The 17,582-nt window shown below is 54.3% G+C and overlaps 2 protein-coding genes across 17 annotated transcripts in view; both read right to left on the bottom strand.

Moving 5' to 3' along the window:
* The window catches only part of PITPNA (phosphatidylinositol transfer protein alpha), a 36,473-nt gene extending 34,831 nt beyond the window's left edge, over window positions 1-1,642 (bottom strand). Inside the window, exon 1 of the mRNA XM_070562906.1 lies at window positions 1,482-1,642. Within this exon, the coding sequence (XP_070419007.1) occupies window positions 1,482-1,501 (20 nt within the window). The 5' untranslated portion in view covers window positions 1,502-1,642. The remainder of the gene's footprint in view (window positions 1-1,481) is intronic.
* A 6,271-nt stretch (window positions 1,643-7,913) lies between these two features.
* SLC43A2 (solute carrier family 43 member 2) overlaps window positions 7,914-17,582 on the bottom strand; it is a 42,805-nt gene continuing 33,136 nt past the window's right edge. For 15 of the 16 annotated variants that reach the window (XM_070562888.1, XM_070562885.1, XM_070562897.1 and 12 more), the window contains 4 exons: window positions 17,114-17,243; window positions 15,055-15,128; window positions 13,678-13,801; window positions 7,914-13,110 (listed from right to left, as the gene is read on the bottom strand). In XM_070562888.1, the coding sequence (XP_070418989.1) occupies window positions 12,949-13,110; window positions 13,678-13,801; window positions 15,055-15,128; window positions 17,114-17,243 (490 nt within the window). In that variant the 3' untranslated portion in view covers window positions 7,914-12,948. The remainder of the gene's footprint in view (window positions 13,111-13,677; window positions 13,802-15,054; window positions 15,129-17,113; window positions 17,244-17,582) is intronic. The other variant, XM_070562884.1, reaches the window with a different exon arrangement.

The following is a 17,582-nucleotide window of genomic DNA, read 5'->3' on the forward strand; positions in this document are numbered from 1 at the left end:
AACAATTGCTCTGTGCCTGGACATCTCCTGCTTATGGAATCCCTGGGCTTTTGGCCCAATGCTGCCCACTTTCCCTCCCCTCCAGGAATGCAGAGTTTCATTGTAAATTCTGTAGTCACACATTCAATCTCCTCTTTGGGAAAAAAACAAACAAACTCACTCCTGAGATGTTCACTTGGAAGCATGAGCTTCACGGATGGATCACCTCGCATTTGAAAGATTTAGCCATCCAAACATCCATACCTGTCATCCAATCCCCTGGATTTCAGGAGCAAGCCCATCTCCTTGGAACTCCTAACAGAAGTCACCAGTTTCCCACCCCCCCAGTCACTACTGAAGAACTCCCTCATCCTTCACTGCCTTTCCTCAGTTAACGGCTTTATGGACAGTCCTCAATTCCTCAAAGCCATTTCCTCATCTCTTTGCACCAAGACTGAGAGTCTCTGGAGATAGACTACCCCTGCCCCCCACCTCCACTCCAATAATACGTATATTTATTCACAAATCTACTCTCTTTCCAAGCTGTCCTCTACCCTGGTCACACCCTATCCCTCTCCATTACCGTAACTCCCTCATATCACTTCAGCCCCTGCCCAATATTTTCTGGACTCCTCACTCAAGTGTCCCCAAGTCCCAAGCAATCATCCTAAGCTTTTTTCCAAATACCTCCTCCTCTGCAACTACCACTTGGGCACCACATCACACCACCAGTCCCCTCTGCTATTTCCTTAGACTCTTCCCCTGTCACCCAAGGCTGACCCTGACTCCCTAGTCCTCTTCCTGTGTCCACTTATTACAACCCTTCTACTGATGCCTAAGGCAGCCACTCCTCAGACTCCAGGTTACCCTCAGCACTCCTCTCCACCATCTCAAGTCCATTCCTGAAGCTGTCTTATCTGATATTCCGAGGCCCCTTACTAGTGTTCAGCTCCCAAACCCCTCCCCACCACTGGCCAGCTCTCAAGCCCTGCCTGTCCTTGTCTAACTGTTCAATCAGCCCCTCTGACAACTCCTCCCTCTCCCGCCGGTCCTCTCAGCCACTCCTGCAGTTCTGGCTGGTCCCTTCGTCCCTCAGTCCCCACGGTAGGACCACCCACATCTCCTCCAGTGCTCTCGATCCCCTCAGCCCCTCCTCACGCCCTGTTCAGCTCTCACTGTCCCCTTGACCCCATCTCAGGCCCTGTCCGGCTCTCACTGTCCCCTCGGTCTGTCCTCAGGCCTATTCGGCCCTCACTGCCCCTTGGGCCCCACCTCAGGTGCTGCCCGTCGCTCTCGATCCCCGTTGGCCTCATCTCAGGCCCTGTCCGGCCCTCACCGTCCCCTGAGCCCCTGCTGGGCCGCCCGGCAGCCCATCCAGCGCCCTCCATCCCCTCGGGCCCCGTCTGGCCGCTGCATCCCCTCCGCCAGGCCATCAGCCTCCCCGGTCGTCATGCCCGACTCTCCCTTCCTCCTCGCTTCCGCACGGCCGGCCGGACACTCACTACTCCTTGAGCAGCACCATGTCGCTTCGCGGCTCGGCGGCTGCCCGCTGCCCGCCCGGCCTCCCGCCCGCTTCCCGGCGGCCGCTCTCCCCGTGGCCCGGCCCGGCCCGGCTGCCTGTGCGCCTTCGTCGTGGTCTGCTCCGTCCCCGCCGCTCGCGCTGCAGTCGCCGCGCCGGCTCCTGCCGCCCCGGCCTCGCCGCCTCCCGCGCCGCTGCCGACGCCGCCCGGAGCTCCGGTTCCGCAGCGCCGCGCGGGGGCGGGGCGTCTCTGCGGCAACCAGAGCGTCACACGCAGCGGTGCGCGCTGACCTCAGCGCGGAGGCGGAGCCTTCTCGGGCCCGCCCCCTTCCATCCTTAAATGGGCCGTGGCGTCGGCCTCGGCGTCGCGGGTGGATCCCCGGCCGGCGCAACGCCCGCGCAGTAGGCGGAGCAGACGCCGTGGTGTCAGATGGAGTCCCAAGTGTGAGTGTTCTTCTGCAGCCGGAACAGGCGCACCTGTACGCTTGGACCTCCCCGGTGGGATGGGTTGAGATCCAGGAAAAGGTTGTGTCAAAAAATATTGATAATACCAAATTTACGTGCACGTGCTCCTCTAAGTGCTTGACATTCATCCAATAAGTATTTGCTAATTGCCTGCTGTGTACCAAAACCTGTTGAAAGAGTGAACAAGGCAGATACCGTCTAGCCCTTAGGGAACTCAGGGTCAAGTGGAGGTGGTAGGTGGGTGGGTGGAGACGAGAGAGAGCCAGGCAGAATGCGGAGGGCTGTGAGAGGTAAAACATAGGTTTGGTGCTATTACACCCAGGAGGTGTGGTCAGCAAAGGCATCCCAGAGGAAGAGGTTCTAAACTGAGATCTGGGGGGACTGGGAGGAGAAGAGCGTCCCAGGCAGAGTGAATGTGAAAGCTGGAGGCAAGAGGGAGAGCGTGTGCATTTGGAGAACTGAAAGAAGTGACTGGGACATAAAGTTTGGGGGCTGATGAGCTGTAGGAGGTGGAGGTGGGAAGAGGGTTGGGGCCAGATAAGGCAGTTCCTTGCGGGCGATAATAAGGTATTTGGAGTCCATCCTCAGGGCACGGGCTGGCATTGAAGGGGTTTAAGCTGGTTTAGAGTTTGAAGGCTCGCTCTGATGGCTGGGTGGAGAGGGGATGGAGGGGACCAGAGCAGAGGCAGGGAAACCAGTTAGGAGGCCTCTGCAGGAGTCCAGGCAAAGATGGACTGCGGCAGTGGTGGGAAGGGGGCGGAAAGGAGAGATGGATTCAGGAGCAACTCAGGAGGTAAAAATCATCAAGACTTGTTGACTAATTGAGAGAGTGAGAGTGAGGAAGGAGGGGACAAAACCACCCAGGTTTCTGGGCCAACAGTACTGCCTCCAGGAGAAGACAGGTAAGACAGATTTGCTCGGGGGTAGATAATGAATGACTCCAGTGTTGGACTTGAGGGGCGCCCAGGTGATGGTGAGTGGACTGCTCAAGATAAGGACTAGGGAGGGTGGAGCAGGTGGCCATTTTGCTGTCAAGCTGTGACTGGTGCCCTAGGACAGCCCTGAGTATTGCATGGGTTGGCCACTCATTCATCAAATCCTAGAGTGGGAGAGTGGATTGCCCCAGAAATCCAATCCCAACCCCCTTGAAGGAAGACCAAGAGAGAAGACATATGACCCAAAGTCCAAGATTAAGTGAGTGGCCTGGACCCTGGTCCCCTGACCCCCCAGCATAGAGATTTTTTTCCTACATAATATCAATGAATAGTTATTTAACAATTGCTGTGTGCTGGCTCTCTCCTCCTCTCTGGGAGCTTGTAATTTAGTTGGGAAAACTATATTTACTTGGTAAATATTGATTGAGCTCCTGGTCCTGTCCTCAGCCTTTTTCTAGGCACTCAAGATACAGGGGTGACCAAGAAAAACAAAGTCCTCCCCTTCCTCAGTGGGGGGAAGTGGAATATAAACAAATACAGAAATGACTACAAGTAGCGGTAAAGATCATGAGGCGGCTGCAGGGGGTGACTGTGGGCGGCAGCAGGCCACATTAGTTGGGTGGTCAGTGAAGGCTCTTAGAGGAGGCGATGCTTAGACTGAGACCTGAACGATGAGAGGCGTTGTTGCTAAGCTGGCTCTTAGTTAATGAGTTGAGATAAGGGAGCTGGGAGGGCTGTGCTGGGCACTGGGGGCAATAAAAAGTCAAACAACCATAAAATATCTGAGAAACAGCCTCTGCTCTGCAGGAGCTCCTGGAGACGGGCCCTCGCACTTGTAGGAAACTGTACCTAGTGACTGGGGGTAGCTTGTGATAAAGGTGAACGTGTGTGACACAAGGATCAGTGCTGGGGAAGGTCTGAGGAGTGGCCTACTGGGCTGGAGAGGGGTAGGAAGAATCCTGGAAAGAGGGGGACTTGAGCCAGATTTGGCTAGGAAAAGGGAACGGCATCTCCACGGGGAAACTAGCATTTGCAGAGGTGCAGAGGCATGATTCTAGGTGGGTGGATTTGGGGGGTGGGGAGGCCAGAGTAAAGCCTCTGGTTAGAGCATGAGTGGTTCATGTGGTGGGCACACAGGTGAGACTGAGCGTGAGGCTTGGGTGCCAAGCTAGAAAACTGTGCCCTGTTCCGTGGGGTCATTTGAGGGCCTTAAGGACCCCCCAGTCCTCATCGCCCAGATTCAACTGTTGGTGGCCTTGTGCCACTCTTGCTTCCTCTCTTTTCTTTTCTAAAACATTTTATTTTTTTGCTGAGGAAGATTCTCCCTGAGCTAACATCTGTGCCAGCCTTCCTCTATTTTGTATGTGGGTTGCTGCCACAGCATAGCTGCCAACGGGTGGTGTAAGTCCACACCTGAGATTTGAACCCGGGCTGCTGAAGCAGAGCACGCTGGACCTAACCACTAGGCAACGGGGCCACCTCTGTCTGAAACATGTTAAAGACATCATGTCACCTCACCCTTCTGTGTTTCAGTGTGCATTCTAGAAATATGGGTATTTTCTTACAAGTCCACAATGCCATTATCATACTTAACAAAATTAATAATTTCCTGATATCATCTCATACCCAGTTCATATTCAGATTTCCCAAATTATCTAAAGAATATTATTTTGTAGTTTCCTTTAGGTAAGTTTGGCATCTGAACAAGGCCTGCATGGGTTTTTTTTCACATTTTATTTTTAGTTCTGTTTCTTACATCTCTTTTACTCTGGCAAGCTTTGCTTCAGGTGTGCATAGGAGTAGCCGGTACATGCAGGGGCCACAGCTTTCTCCAGCTGTGCCCCACTGTGAGCCAACAGCCCCACTGTGGGAACAGACCCCCTGGTGCTGGTACCTTGGAGTCCCAGCCCTACTACTTCCTGCCTGTGTGACATTGTGTAAGTTACTTAACTTCTCTGTGCCTCAGCTTCTCCATTTGTGAAAAAGGGATGATGACAGTGCCTGCCTTGTGGGATTGCTGGGAATCAGTAGATGAGGCCGTGTGCATAAAGCAATCATATGCAGTGCATGGCACATTTCCATGGTATTATTACTGGGGGAAGTCGTGTTGTGAAGAAGGAGGGACGGACACTCCTGCCCCTCACAGCTACTTCTATGTAGTCCAGGCTTAAAAGGAGAGAGAAAAGTGAATCTCCAGTGTCACAACGATCTTTCTGTCTCTCACATCTCTTTCCTTGTCTCTCTCCCTCTCTCGATCTCTATCTGTACCTTTCTATCTTCTCCCTCTCTCTGGCTGTCCCTTTCTGTCTCTCCTCTATGTCTCTTTCTATCTCTGTCTCTCTATCTCTCTTTCTCTCTCTCCTCCTCTGTACCTCTTATCTCCCTCTCTCTTTTTGTTCTCTCTGTCTCTCTCTCCTTTTGCTTCTCTGTCCCTCTCAGTCTTTCCTCTGTCTCTCTTCAATCTTTCTTGTTATCTCTGCTGTCTCTGTCTCCCTGCATTTCTCTGTCTCTCTTTACCTTTCTTCCTGTCTCTCCTCTTTGGGGATCTCTTTCCTCTTCCCAGCCCTTTGTCACTCTACTCTCGTAATGCCCCTTCAGCCTGTTTCTTTCATCTTCTCTTGGCAGCTCTCTCCCTTTCTCCTGTCTGCTCTCTCTGTTCTCTCTTCGTCTCTCTCGTGCCTTCATCTTCATGTCTGTGCATCTCACAGTTCTAGCCCTCACAGTTAATCCTGGCTGGCTGGCCCTTGTCACCGCCTCGGCCACAGCCACACCTGTAACCCATCTCTGGGTATCTTGGGGAGACTGTGTTTCACTGTTTCCATCTTCCGCTCTGTCCTTTCCTGGCTGGTGACAGCATGCTCTTCTCCCAGCCTCTGTCTCAGTCTTTTACAGCCTCTTTTGGTTTATTTCTGTCTCTCTTTTTTTTTTTTGGTCAAAGATTTTATTTTTTTCTTTTTCTCCCCAAAGCCCCGCCCCCGCCCCGGCACACAGCTGTGCACCTTTAGTTGTGGGTCCTTCTAACTGTGGCATGTGGACACCGCCTCAGCATGGCTTGATGAGTGGTGCCATGTCCGTGCCCAGGACTCGAACTGGCGAAACCCTGGGCTGGCAAAGCGGAGCGTGTGAAGTCAACCACTCGGCCAAGGGGCCGGCCCCCATCTCTGTCTTTTTTTAAATTTCACCCTCCAAATATTTATTGAACAGCAGTTCTCTACCAGGTACTATTTGAGGCCCTGGAGGTATCGCAGTGACCAAGGCAGAGCACGTGCCGGCTTTCAAGGAGCATTCATTCTAGTGGGGAGACAGACGCCAGACAAAAAGAACACACCAACACATGTCCCTGGCCACCCGGCTCGTCCCACTGGGTGGAGGAGTGTGTCGGCCAGGCCAGGCTGCGGACAGGGACTCAGGCCCGTGAGGGTGAGCTGACTCTGCCCTGCGCTTTGCCTGACAATTCCCTGTCCCTAAATGGGGACTATGGGCAACTCTGGAAGCCACACTCGAGTGTGTGACCCATTTGCTCCCTCAACAGCATTCACCATGTGTCAGGCTGGGGGAGACTGAGGTACAAGAAAAAGGTCCCAGCCCGTGGAGGACCGCAGTCTAATGCAAGACGAGTGTGGCCTCTGCTAGAGTTGAGGAAATAGCAGTCACTTTGGGTGCCCAAACGAGGCAAGGAAGCCGTTTACCTCCTTCTCTTCTCTCTCCTACCTCTGGCAGTGTTTGGCCTGCATAGTGTTGTTATTTTTTATTTTATTTTTCTTTAGGAAGATTAGCCCTAACTGTTGCCGATCCCCCTCTTTTTGCCGAGGAAGCCTGGCCCTGAGCTAACATCTGTGCCCATCTTCCTCTACTTTATATGTGGGATGCCTACCACAGCATGGTGTGCCAAGCAGTGCCATGTCCGCACCTGGGATCTGAACCGGCGAACCCCGGGCCACCGAAATGGAACATGCGAACTTAACTGCTGTGCCACCAGGCTGGCCCTCGGCCTGCATAGTGTTAAAAACTATTTGAGCATCTGTGATATTTAAAAAAAAATTTTTTTGAGCCAACATTTGAAAACGGGGATATTTTATATAAACTCATGATTTCCAGCTTCTCTTTAAAAAAATCGGAAGATCTGGCAACACTGGGCTCATTCCCACATGGGCATAATTGGTTGGAGCTGTGTGAAGGCTGTCCCCTTAGATGGGGGCTGTGGCCTTCAGGTTTTCAGAGTCCCCACCGAGTCCTCTTATGTCCCTGGCACGGAGGTCAAGGTCTAGCTGCCCCTGAATCACCACAGAGCTGATGCTGTGGCTTTACTTATATGAGAGAGAGTTCCCTGCGCTGTCTCCATCAGATGCAGGAAAATGAAAGCTAACAACAAAGGGAGGTGGCAGAGCCCCAGCTTTTGCGTTTGCAATCCTGACAAGTAGCAGCCTCCAAGCATGTCCATCTAGCATCTCTGTGTGCACGGGTGGTGGGGCTGCTGCTCATTTTTTCCCCCCACTGGCCCCAAGGCCATCCATATCCCTCTCCTGGACCTCAAGCCCCCTCCACCCCTGTCAGGGGCCAGGCCTCAGACAATCAGGACGCCCCCTCCCCTCCCTGGTGCTTTTCTGAGGAGGCCCAGTGGCTCTCTTCATCCTGCTGCCACTGCCCAGGGCCCTGGCAGGAGGGTGGCCAGCCTGGTGGGAAATCTGTAGGAGGAGCAGTTACGCCCAGGACCACTGCCTTAGGATAGAAGAAGAGAGGCAAGGATGAGCTCCCTCCCTTAGAACCAGAATTCACTGGCTTGGTCTTCCCACCCAAGGGGCCCCTCACTCTGTCCCCCGCCCCCCATCTCTTCAAGCCGAGGTACAGAAAGAAGGCCAAACCAGCAAAGCTGGGCCAGGGCGAAGGCAACATCGGGGAAGGGTGGGGCCAGGGAACAGGTGTCAGACAAGTGACAGGGAATCTGGGCAAGAGACAAGGGGTAAAGGGATGTGTGACTTAGGGAGAGAGAGACCCAGGAGCCAAGCAGGAAGCAGTTCTTAGTCATTCTCAGCATACATTTATTGAGTGCTTACTGTGTGCCAGGAAGTAAGCCAGGTGCTACATACAGCAAAGGGGCAGGAAGAGTCAGGGTCAGCTACTGAGTTGTCAGTGACACTGCATTGACCCTGGTTAACACAGGGAACAGATGGACCCTTCAGGCCCCCACTGTGAGGATCTGGGCTGGGTCCTAGGACAGGGCCTGCCTAGGCCTTTCCAGCAATGGAAAGGGATGCAGCGAGGCAAGCCCCTCTGTGTCTCCTCCGTCCGGGTAGAGGCACACAGACGAGCTCCTACACACTCCTCTAAATGTGTTCACACCTGACATGCCAGGGACACATCTCAGACTTCAACACACGCGCGCGCACACACAAACACACAGAGGCACAGCCAAGCGGTTTTATGAGGTGGTGCGGAGGTGCCTGCATGCCATAATCTGGGTCATCCCACACAGCAGGACTGGCCAGAGTGCCTGAACACCCACTGCTTAAAGATTATCTTGAGAAGCTTTTTGGCCAAGTCTCTTAGCAAAATGTGAAAGACAAAAGAAAAGTGAACAAGGGGGCAACTTCTTAAGGCATGGCTTAGAGAGGGGTTCTGAGAGGGGTAGGAGTCAGCAGAAACAGGCCTCACTTCCTTACTTAGCCATGAGTCTGTCCCAGTCAGAGCTGCCTAAAGTACGTGTCCTATGATATGGGGTGGGGGGGCGTGGTCCTGTTCCCTGTGTTATCTGCTCTCCGCCAGGGTCAGAATGATGCTATCATGTGTTAAGTGCCTATGAGGTGCCAGGTCTACTACTGTTCGAGTGCTTTAGGTCCATGGTCACCTAGCTCCACAGTAAGGGTATTACCTCCATTTTACAGATGAGGAAACTGAGGCTCACGACCTGTCCAAGGTCACCAAGATGGTATGTGATGGGGCCTCTCACCTCTGCTCTTCCCGTCATTGCTTCCTCGGCACAAGGAGATGGAGCCTCACTCTGGGAAGGGTTGGGGAGCCAGGAGCTGCCAGGGGCCCCAGTTCAGTCTCAAATCTGCCCAGGAGGCTGAGAATGACTAACTTCAGAGCTGGACACACTCGCTGCAGAAACCAAGGGGCACAAAGGGTGGCTCCACGCTGGCAGGCCACCCACGTGGAGGATGGTGCACCTCCTTCATGACACTCAGGGAGCTCCATACTCAGCCCAGGGTGTGGGGTGAATCAGGATGTGGAGGGGACAGGCCCACAGAGCCCGCCTGCTCGCCCTGACTGCCACCCCACAGGAGGGCTGCAGCCTGTGGAAAACCAACCCCCTCACTTTGGGGGTCCTGGGCTCCTTATCCTCCTACTCCCATGATCTCTATTTGGGGGAAATGGGCTACCACCCTTGAGTTGGGCCTCTGGTAACTGGAACAGATCATGTACCTCACTGCCCCAAGAGCCACAAATTGACCTCGAAGTGCATCCAAAGCTCCACTGGGATGAATGTGTTGGTGCTGCTGTCTGGGACAGTCCTGCACACGTACCCCCGGTACTGAGTGTCCCCCCATTTTCAGTGTCCTTGGGGTGCAGGGCAGTGTGATGCCCTCCTCAGACCGCACAGCTGAGGGCCATGACAGGAGGGCTGGAGCAGAAGTCCTTTTGACCAGGCTGATACTGGGTACAAGATGAGAAAGGAGATGGAACAAAACAGAAAGGAAGCCACAAGGGCCTGCAACCATCCCTGTGGCCTGCAGGAGGGTCGGAAGCTTCCCAGGTGTGGGAGCTGCAGGCAGGAGCCAGGGGGCTTTGGAGGAAGCCAACCACAAAGGCAGGCCTAGACCTGAGTCCAGGGGGATCAAGACAGGCTCCTGGCATCGCTCCAGGCTTCTGGCATCGCTCCTGAGGCTGGCCCGCCCCCTTCGTCACTCTGATAGGAACCTTGGGGCCTCACCACTTCCTGTTCCTTCCCACCAGGAGCCTGGAGGACAAGGGGGAAGATGGAGGGCCCTGGCCTCCTGATGCCCACTGCCTTTGATCAGCCCGTGGTCCCTTCTCTACCCCAGGGCACTCCTCCTCAAGGGGTGGGGTCGCCAGACTTCACCAGCCTCCGGGGCCAAGATGACTCTGAGTAGAGCTCACCCCACTCTCCGAGGAAGCTCTTGGCTCCAAGAAATGCAGACCATGCCTGGGTTTGCTGCCCTTCCCAGGCCGTTGCCGCCCTGCTTCCAAGGCCTGGTGGCCCCCGGGGCTGCCGCTCCTAGTGGAATGTCCTGGTCAAGAGGCCCTGCTGGCTGCTCCAATGACTTAAGAACCATCTATGAGTCCTGGCTCTAACCTTAAGCAAGTCATTCCACCTCTCTAGGCCTCTGTTTTTCCAGCTGTAAAATAAGGATGATAGTATCTATTTAACTCCTGGATTGTTATCATGACTCAATAAAGATAATAGGAAAATACGTAACCCGTCAACTCTGTACAGTCAGATGAGAATGACTGGCCCTTGTCAAGGGGAGGGAGTGCAGGTGGTACCTGATGCATCTGGTTCCCTGCTCCCATTTTCGTGCCTCTAATCCCCACGCACAGTTGGCCCTAGACTGTTTTCCACCCTGCACTCTGGTTTCTCAAGGCCTTCTTCTTCCCACCAAGTGTCCACACCCTGCCAGTGGGTGGGAGGGAGGCAGCAACTCCCACTCTGGCTGGGCCTGAGCGCAGCTGGAGATAGCACAGGCTGTGCCTGTACAACCCCAATGTTTTCCCAGATGGAAGGGCTCTCCTTGCTAATCAGCATTTCCCCAAACCACACTCCTCTTCATCATTAGGTCTCAGACTTTGCGGGGAGGGGCACCAGAGTCACCAGGGGAACGCTTAGCAAAATGTAGACATTTATTTCCCTCTGGGTCCAAGGCAAGACCCAAAGTCTACATTTTTAACAAGCAGCCCAGGAGCTCCTGCTGCAGGTGCTCCCCGGGCCACACGGGGAGGATGGCTCTGATGGTTAAAACCATCCTGCAGAGCATGCCACACTTCCTCCTGGAGAGCCACAAAGCCCGCAAGCATGCCAAAAGCACTTGCTGTAAAGAAACCTGCTTGACTTTAACTCAGCATTTCCCAAACTTGACTATAAAACTTTTTTCATAAGTTAGAATAACCGTTAACATCTCACAGGACTAGTGTTCTGAGGAATGGCTTAGGAACTGATCTAGTTCTCTCTCCTTTTAAAGTTTGTCTTAAGTGTTTTTTGTTTTTAATGTTTGAGTGGACCGAAGCCTGGGATGGTGAGATGTGTGCAAGGTGCTCAACTGCTACTGCAGAGCTTGAATTTGAGCCTGGGTCTGCCCCTCCCTGTTCTCCGTGCGTCCCCCCACCACATTCTGCCTCGGTCTCTTTGAGGCCGAGACTCTCCTGAGGTCAGCCAGTGTCCCCGCTCAGGAGCAACCCTCAGGGTAGTTGCCCTGTGACGGGAAATCTGAGTAGGGGATGACAGGGGTCAAGACTAGCCTGTTTGCTGGGATAAGTAGCAGAGGAGGGGGTGGCCCACGCTTTTAGCATGTCTGCACAAGTCCAGTCTGTTTGGAGGTGAGCTGGGGGAGGTCTTTTCCTGGCCCACTGCCCCTCCGAGGAGGGCAATCACTCAGAGAGACAGTGAGCGGCTGGGTACAATGGGGGATGGACAGCGGCAGGAAGTCTTGTCTTGCCTTTTCTTCTCAAGCTCAAATTAACTGTAGCCATTAACTGATATGCTAGCAGGGGATCCCTTACCAGGAGGAAAAAGGATTTATTGCTTTATAAAAAGGAGTCTGATAAAACTTAAAAGGAAAAAAACAAAACTATAAACCTAAAAATCAACCCACCCCTCTCAGCGCTCCCAGGAAGTCTCAAACACATTTCTGGGGACAGTGAAGGTGGGTAGGTTGGTAAGCCAGGCCGGCCTGGCAGAGAAACGGTGGCCTCTCCCACTTAAACAGCTCGAGGGCTGCAGAGGAGTCTGCCAGCAGGGGGCACTGTGACTCCACAGCCTCAGACAAGCTCCAGGCTGAGCGGGTCTGGCGCCGGGCGCTGGGCCTGCTGCAGGCCTGGCTGGCTCCTGAGCAGCTCCAGGAGCACAAGGTCAGACACCTGGAGCCCATACCTACCACCACCCCACACACGCCTCACACGTATCACATGTACACACACCCCTAAGCCCCTCACAAATCCACCTCCCTACCCAGGCCTGGACCTCGATGTCTGTCAGCCACAGCCTCACTTACACCCTGACAAAAACAGCTGTGGGGGGGCTGCCCTATTGGTGCCCCTTTAATTCCCTTCAGGTCACTGACTGGACGGAGGGTGGCAGTGGAAACCTGCTCCCCACTTAGGCCCTGAGAGAGGAGATGAGGGGACTGCTGATCAGCCTTGTCCATGGCTCCCTGTGTGACCATCCAGCCCTCTATCCCCTCCCCAAGCTTTAAGCCAGGGGGGCTTCTCCGCAGGCCTGTAACGGGAGGACAGGCCATGGACAGGCGACGGGGGGCTGGAATTACAAAGGAGTTAGCACCAACAACAGGAAGCGGGTCCTTCCTTCCTCAGGCAGCCTCAGACTAGCCAGGGGAGGAGGTGAGGGGCCAGGCGAGGGGGGTGCAGACAGTGCAAGCCTTTGTCCTCAGGCAGGCGTGGTCAGTGGGCATGCAGCCGAGGGGCAGGCGGCGGGCAGTGGATGACAGACCCCTCTGCTTTGGCAAGAGGCAGAATCCAGACACTTGAGGAAGAGAGCCTGCCTGCTGGGGGTCCTCCTGATTCCTCCTGCAGGCACCATGGAGCCTCAAGGCCCCAGGGCCCCCAAGGGTGGCAGAGCAAAGCCCAGGGCAGCCCCTGCTTCCAGTAGTAGGAAAACTGCCCATCTGGTCTGGGCCCTCTCCCATCCTTCTACTGCAGAGCTCCGAGGCAGGACTACGGCCCTGGCAGGGAGCATGGACTCCAACATGGTGAGGGAGAGGATCCTGAGGGTGCATGGGGGTCCTCTGGGGTGGGGAGGAGGACATCGGTGAGTCACTGAAGCGAGGGCAGGAGGCCACAGTTCTGAGGTGGTGGGCGCTACACGAAAGCCTCGCGGTTGGATGAGCCGTTGAGCTTGAGGAAAAGCTTGTCATCGTCCCTCTTCTGTTGCAGCTGCCTCTCCAGCTGGCGCCGGTAGCAGATGAGGTAGAGGGGCAGACAGAACCCCAGCAAGCTCAGGCCCAGCAGCCCCACATTCACCTGGGGAGGCAGGGAGGAGAGCTGCCATCACGTGGGGCAGAGACCAGGCAGGCGCTGAGGTCTTTGCAGAGCTTGGCTCAAAGACCTTTCCTCACACTCAGGTTTGGGAAAGGGAAGGTCACAGGAAAGGAGAGAAAAGACTGAAACTGGAAGGTTCAAGAGATCCAAGGGCCTGTCGTTCCACATTCCAGCATCAGAATTCCCAGTTGTCCACGGGCCACTCAGCAGCCCGCAGGGCCTTGGCCCCCCCACCTCTGACCCGCTGATCTGAATCTCCCGGGGCAGGGCAGAGATTGGGACAAGCTCACAGCACCTGGTGAAGAATCCCAGCCTGCAGGAGGGGCGGGAACAGCAACTCGGTTCTATTGACCCCAAAATAAGGTCCAGAAAGGACACTTTTCTCCTCCTGCCCGGCCACCATTCACAAGGAGACCCCAAATCGGTCCTAACCAAAGTTCCAAACTGCCTGTCCTCAGGGCTCAGGAAGCCCCTGAGCGATGCCTCCCAGCTCCCAGTCAGCAGAGTGGGGCAGATGCCCATAAGCCACTGCCCCCTGACCCTTCTTACCCATAGAGGGTCTCCTTGGAGGGGACCCATCATGGCCAGAAACAGAGGCTGCTGCAGCAGAGCGAAGAGTGCACTGATCAGAGACTGCAGTCCTGTGAGGCTGCCAAACTGGGTGGAGGGGTACCTGCCGGGCAACACAGAACCTGTCACCACAGGTGCCACTCTCCAGCCTTCCAGATGCTCCTCGGCCTCAGCCTGGCTCCAAGTGCCCCCAGGCTGCACCCTCGGTGTCAGAGAAGAAGCAGGAACAGCCTCAGAGAATTGGGTGGTATCCACCTTTGGATTATTTTTTGCTGAGTAGTTCTACAAAGTGAATTTCTCTTTCGGCCCAGCCTGAGGCCTCAGACTTTGGGGTGGACTCCACCCCACCCAAATGTACCCTGAGCCCATGGGTGTCTGGCCAAGCTGAGTGGAAAGTGTGGTGCCAGCGGGAGTCTGCAGCTTGGGAAACAGGCCAGGGAGCAGGTTGGAGGCTGGGCCCGGCTCTGCTGCACCCTCATCCAGAGGAGCATTGTGTAATCACGGAAACTCAGCATCACGGCTCTCAGTCCTCCCTCAGACCCTGCCAGGGCAGCCGCAACTTCCTCCAGGCCCGCGGGGGTGGGGGACACGCAGACCTGGAATGACCCCTGTGGGATGCTGTTGGGAGGGGAAGAGAGATTCTGAGATTCTGGCAAAATCTCAGCAAACGTCAGGCTTTGTAGCCCCAGAGGTGGGAAGAGATTCCCAGAGAGGAACAAGCTTCAGTCAGAGACAGACAGCGGGTGGTGTCTGGGTTCCAGTTTTTGAGCCAAGCTCGAGCCCAAGGAGGAGGGATGACTGTGGTTCCGTATGCACGTCTGGCCTCTAGGAAAAAGGAGGCAGCTTTCATCTCAGCCAAGGCCTGAGGAGGCTGTGGGCAGAATCAGACCCTTTGAGACTCTGGGTGAAAACTGTCTGATATGTTCTGGGCTCAGTTGTCCATGTCACTGCCCCTGCTGAGGGCCATTTGAATGTCCCCTTTTAGCTTTGGGCAGCCAGAACCCACCCCTGCCCTTACCATGAGCAGCAAGCGGCAGCCCCAGGACTCGGCTGAGCAGCAGCCCCCTGAGGCAATAATGAGCTGCACACGGGCACTGACCCTGGCTGGGGGAACTGACTTCGTGTTAAATGCCAAAGCTTGTGGGCACCCAACTGTCTGGCCACTCACCCACCTCCTGCCAGGTATGGCCTTCCCAGTACCCCCAAGAGAAGGCCTGGTACCTGTCCCCTGATGCAAGAAGATGAACCCGAGAGGACAAGCTGGCTCCCTCTCAGGACCTTAGTCCTGCCATGAACGTCCCTCAGGTCATTCCTTCACTCTTGGCCACCAGGCCACCCACAGGTCCCAGGACTTACACGGCAGCGTACAGGCCCCCGACGGCAGAGTGGATGAATCCTCGTACAATCGTGTGTAAGATGAAGGAGAGGATCTGAGGGAGGGAAGCCGAGCATGAGCAGAAGACTGTGAAGGCCCTCACCTGTCCACCACCCCACAGTTCCTGGGCTCCTGAGCAACAGGAGCACTGGCAGCCTGCAGTTGGCTCATACCAGCTCTCCCAGGCCAATTCCTGAATTTTCAGGAATTTTGCAAGCCAGTTGTTAAACACGGTCATTACTAAAACTTAAATTTTATAAACTTGCAATTAAGCAAATTATATTAAAAGCAAAGGTTACGAATACTTAAAACTCATCATGTCCTAATTATTTTACTATGTTTTACTATTATCTGTTATCTGTCCTCTTAAGGTTTTTTAGGTCTATTGTATATGTATGGTGGAAATACCATATGATGGTGTATTACTGTGAATCTCTTTCCAACTTCATAATCAGTGACATTATGTTGGTTGAAATCAGCCACGGTGAGAGCATTTACACTATGGAAATTGGCAAATGCTAAAAACCAGGGCTCCCCCCGCCCCCACCTAGAGCCTGTTGTTGAATATGGATTGGCACAACGTGAAGGAGGAGGTCGCTAAACATGACTCGATCCCCTGCCTCTGCCGACCTGAGGACTGTGCCCAGGGGTCTCCCTGCCTGGTCACCCAGCCCTAACTGGCAGGTGGCTGTCCTTCTCCCCTCCCTAGGAAAGTTCTGCTTCTCAAGAAGGCCGCTGCCGCTGGCAGTCTCAGCAAGCTCTGAGAAGCACTTGTTAATGATTTCTGAGAGGCACGAGAGCTGCCCACTTTGCCACCAGGACCCTTTGCCTTTTGCACACAGCCCTGCCATCCTGCTAGGCAGCCAGGACCTGTTCCCAGGAATGTGGGCAGTGGTGGCGGCAGGGGCTGCTCTCTGTGGTGTTGAAAGAGAGCTGTGCCCGAATGTACACACACACACTCGGGCGGGCCCCCCCTTTCCATTTCCAAGGCCTTGTGGCCTTTTCATAACTTTTCTTTCAATGAGAACTAAATAAAACAAAAAGAGATGACTGTCCCCACTGAGCTTTGCCTCTTAACTGGAGAGTGTGCCAGTCTTGCAGAAATGGCAGCTACCAGGAGGCCGGGGCGGGCACTAGGAATGCAACAAGACCCCCACTTATAACTGCTACAAGTCACCAAGGGTTTACTCTGGTCTGTACACACAGTATGAGCACATAAATGTGACAGGACCTGTGGGTAGTGCACACCTGGGTGTCTGACGTACCTCAACACGTGACCACTTGTAAAAAGGGACTCTTGCTTTCCTCTTGGACCTGGCCCAAGATACTATCTGGACTTGGGCTACACCCATGTGAAAGCAATGCCATCACTCACGTCCCTTCAAAGTTCATAAATGGGGGGTTGGGGCTAGAACACTTTCATGGACCCAAGGATGGAACCAGGCAGGTGACAAAGTCTACCTTGCTCAAAATCTCTGCCAAAAGTCAGGTTTCAACAGCATCAAAAATCTTGTGCAAAGGAATCAGGCTTTTGAACCCAGATGCCAAGCAATCATCACAGTCTTTTTTTTTTACTCTCTACAACATAGAGACCCTGTGGGTATTCTTGGACCAGAGGAGCAGATGTTCCCACCAACACCACAGATTGGCCAGACCTCTTTGGACATCAGATTTCAGCTGTTTGAGCAAATGCAAACTAAGTGGCCACAAAACTACCCCACATAGTTCCGGGAAATGGTATGATGGTGGTATTCACGGTATGCAAGAGGCTCAAAAGACCAAGAAAAATGACAAGGTTCAAAGAGAAGAGTGTTCTGTGAAAAGCAGTCCTAGTTTCATTTAAGGTTCACTCCCAGCATCGAGCACAGAGCCTGGCAGGTAAAGGCCCTTGGTAAATAACGGTGGGCCGGTTGGTTGGTTGGTTGAATTAAATGAATGAAGACTCACCATTCTTTTTGTTGACAGGTGCCATGACACATATGCACCTTTTAGTTTCGTTATCCCATTCCCCACCTAGCCTCTCCCTCTCCCCACACCCACCTGGAGAGGCAGGTTGGGAATGAGGCAGGTCACCCCAAAGCCCACGAGCAGCAGGTTTGTGAAGGCGAAGGCGCGCACGGCATTGGTGATCTTCTGGATCTGCCGGTCCCGCTTCTTCTTCTTCTCGCCTCTGTGGAAATACAGAGCACACGTAGGAGCTGAGGGCTCCCCGGAGGAGGATGGGCTCTCCCAAGAAGTCAGGCCCAGGGGGAGACAACTTGTGGACAACGCAAGACTCAGAGACCACCCAAGCACGTGTTAGGGACTGCCGGGGCTGGGCCAGCACTATGGACACTCCCTACTGCACCCTCTTGACCGAGTCTGAGTGTGAACTTGAGTGGAGAGGTCAGATATGAGAAGACGGTCATCAACACGCTGCACTGCTTCAGTGAAGGCTGAGCGCCAAGGACAGGGAAGGAAGGAGCAGAGTGTGCCCAAGTTAGGATGTGGCAAAGCCTCACTTCACCAC

This window comes from Equus przewalskii, chromosome 10 (genome assembly GCF_037783145.1).
Source record: "Equus przewalskii isolate Varuska chromosome 10, EquPr2, whole genome shotgun sequence".
Taxonomy (NCBI): domain Eukaryota; kingdom Metazoa; phylum Chordata; class Mammalia; order Perissodactyla; family Equidae; genus Equus; species Equus przewalskii.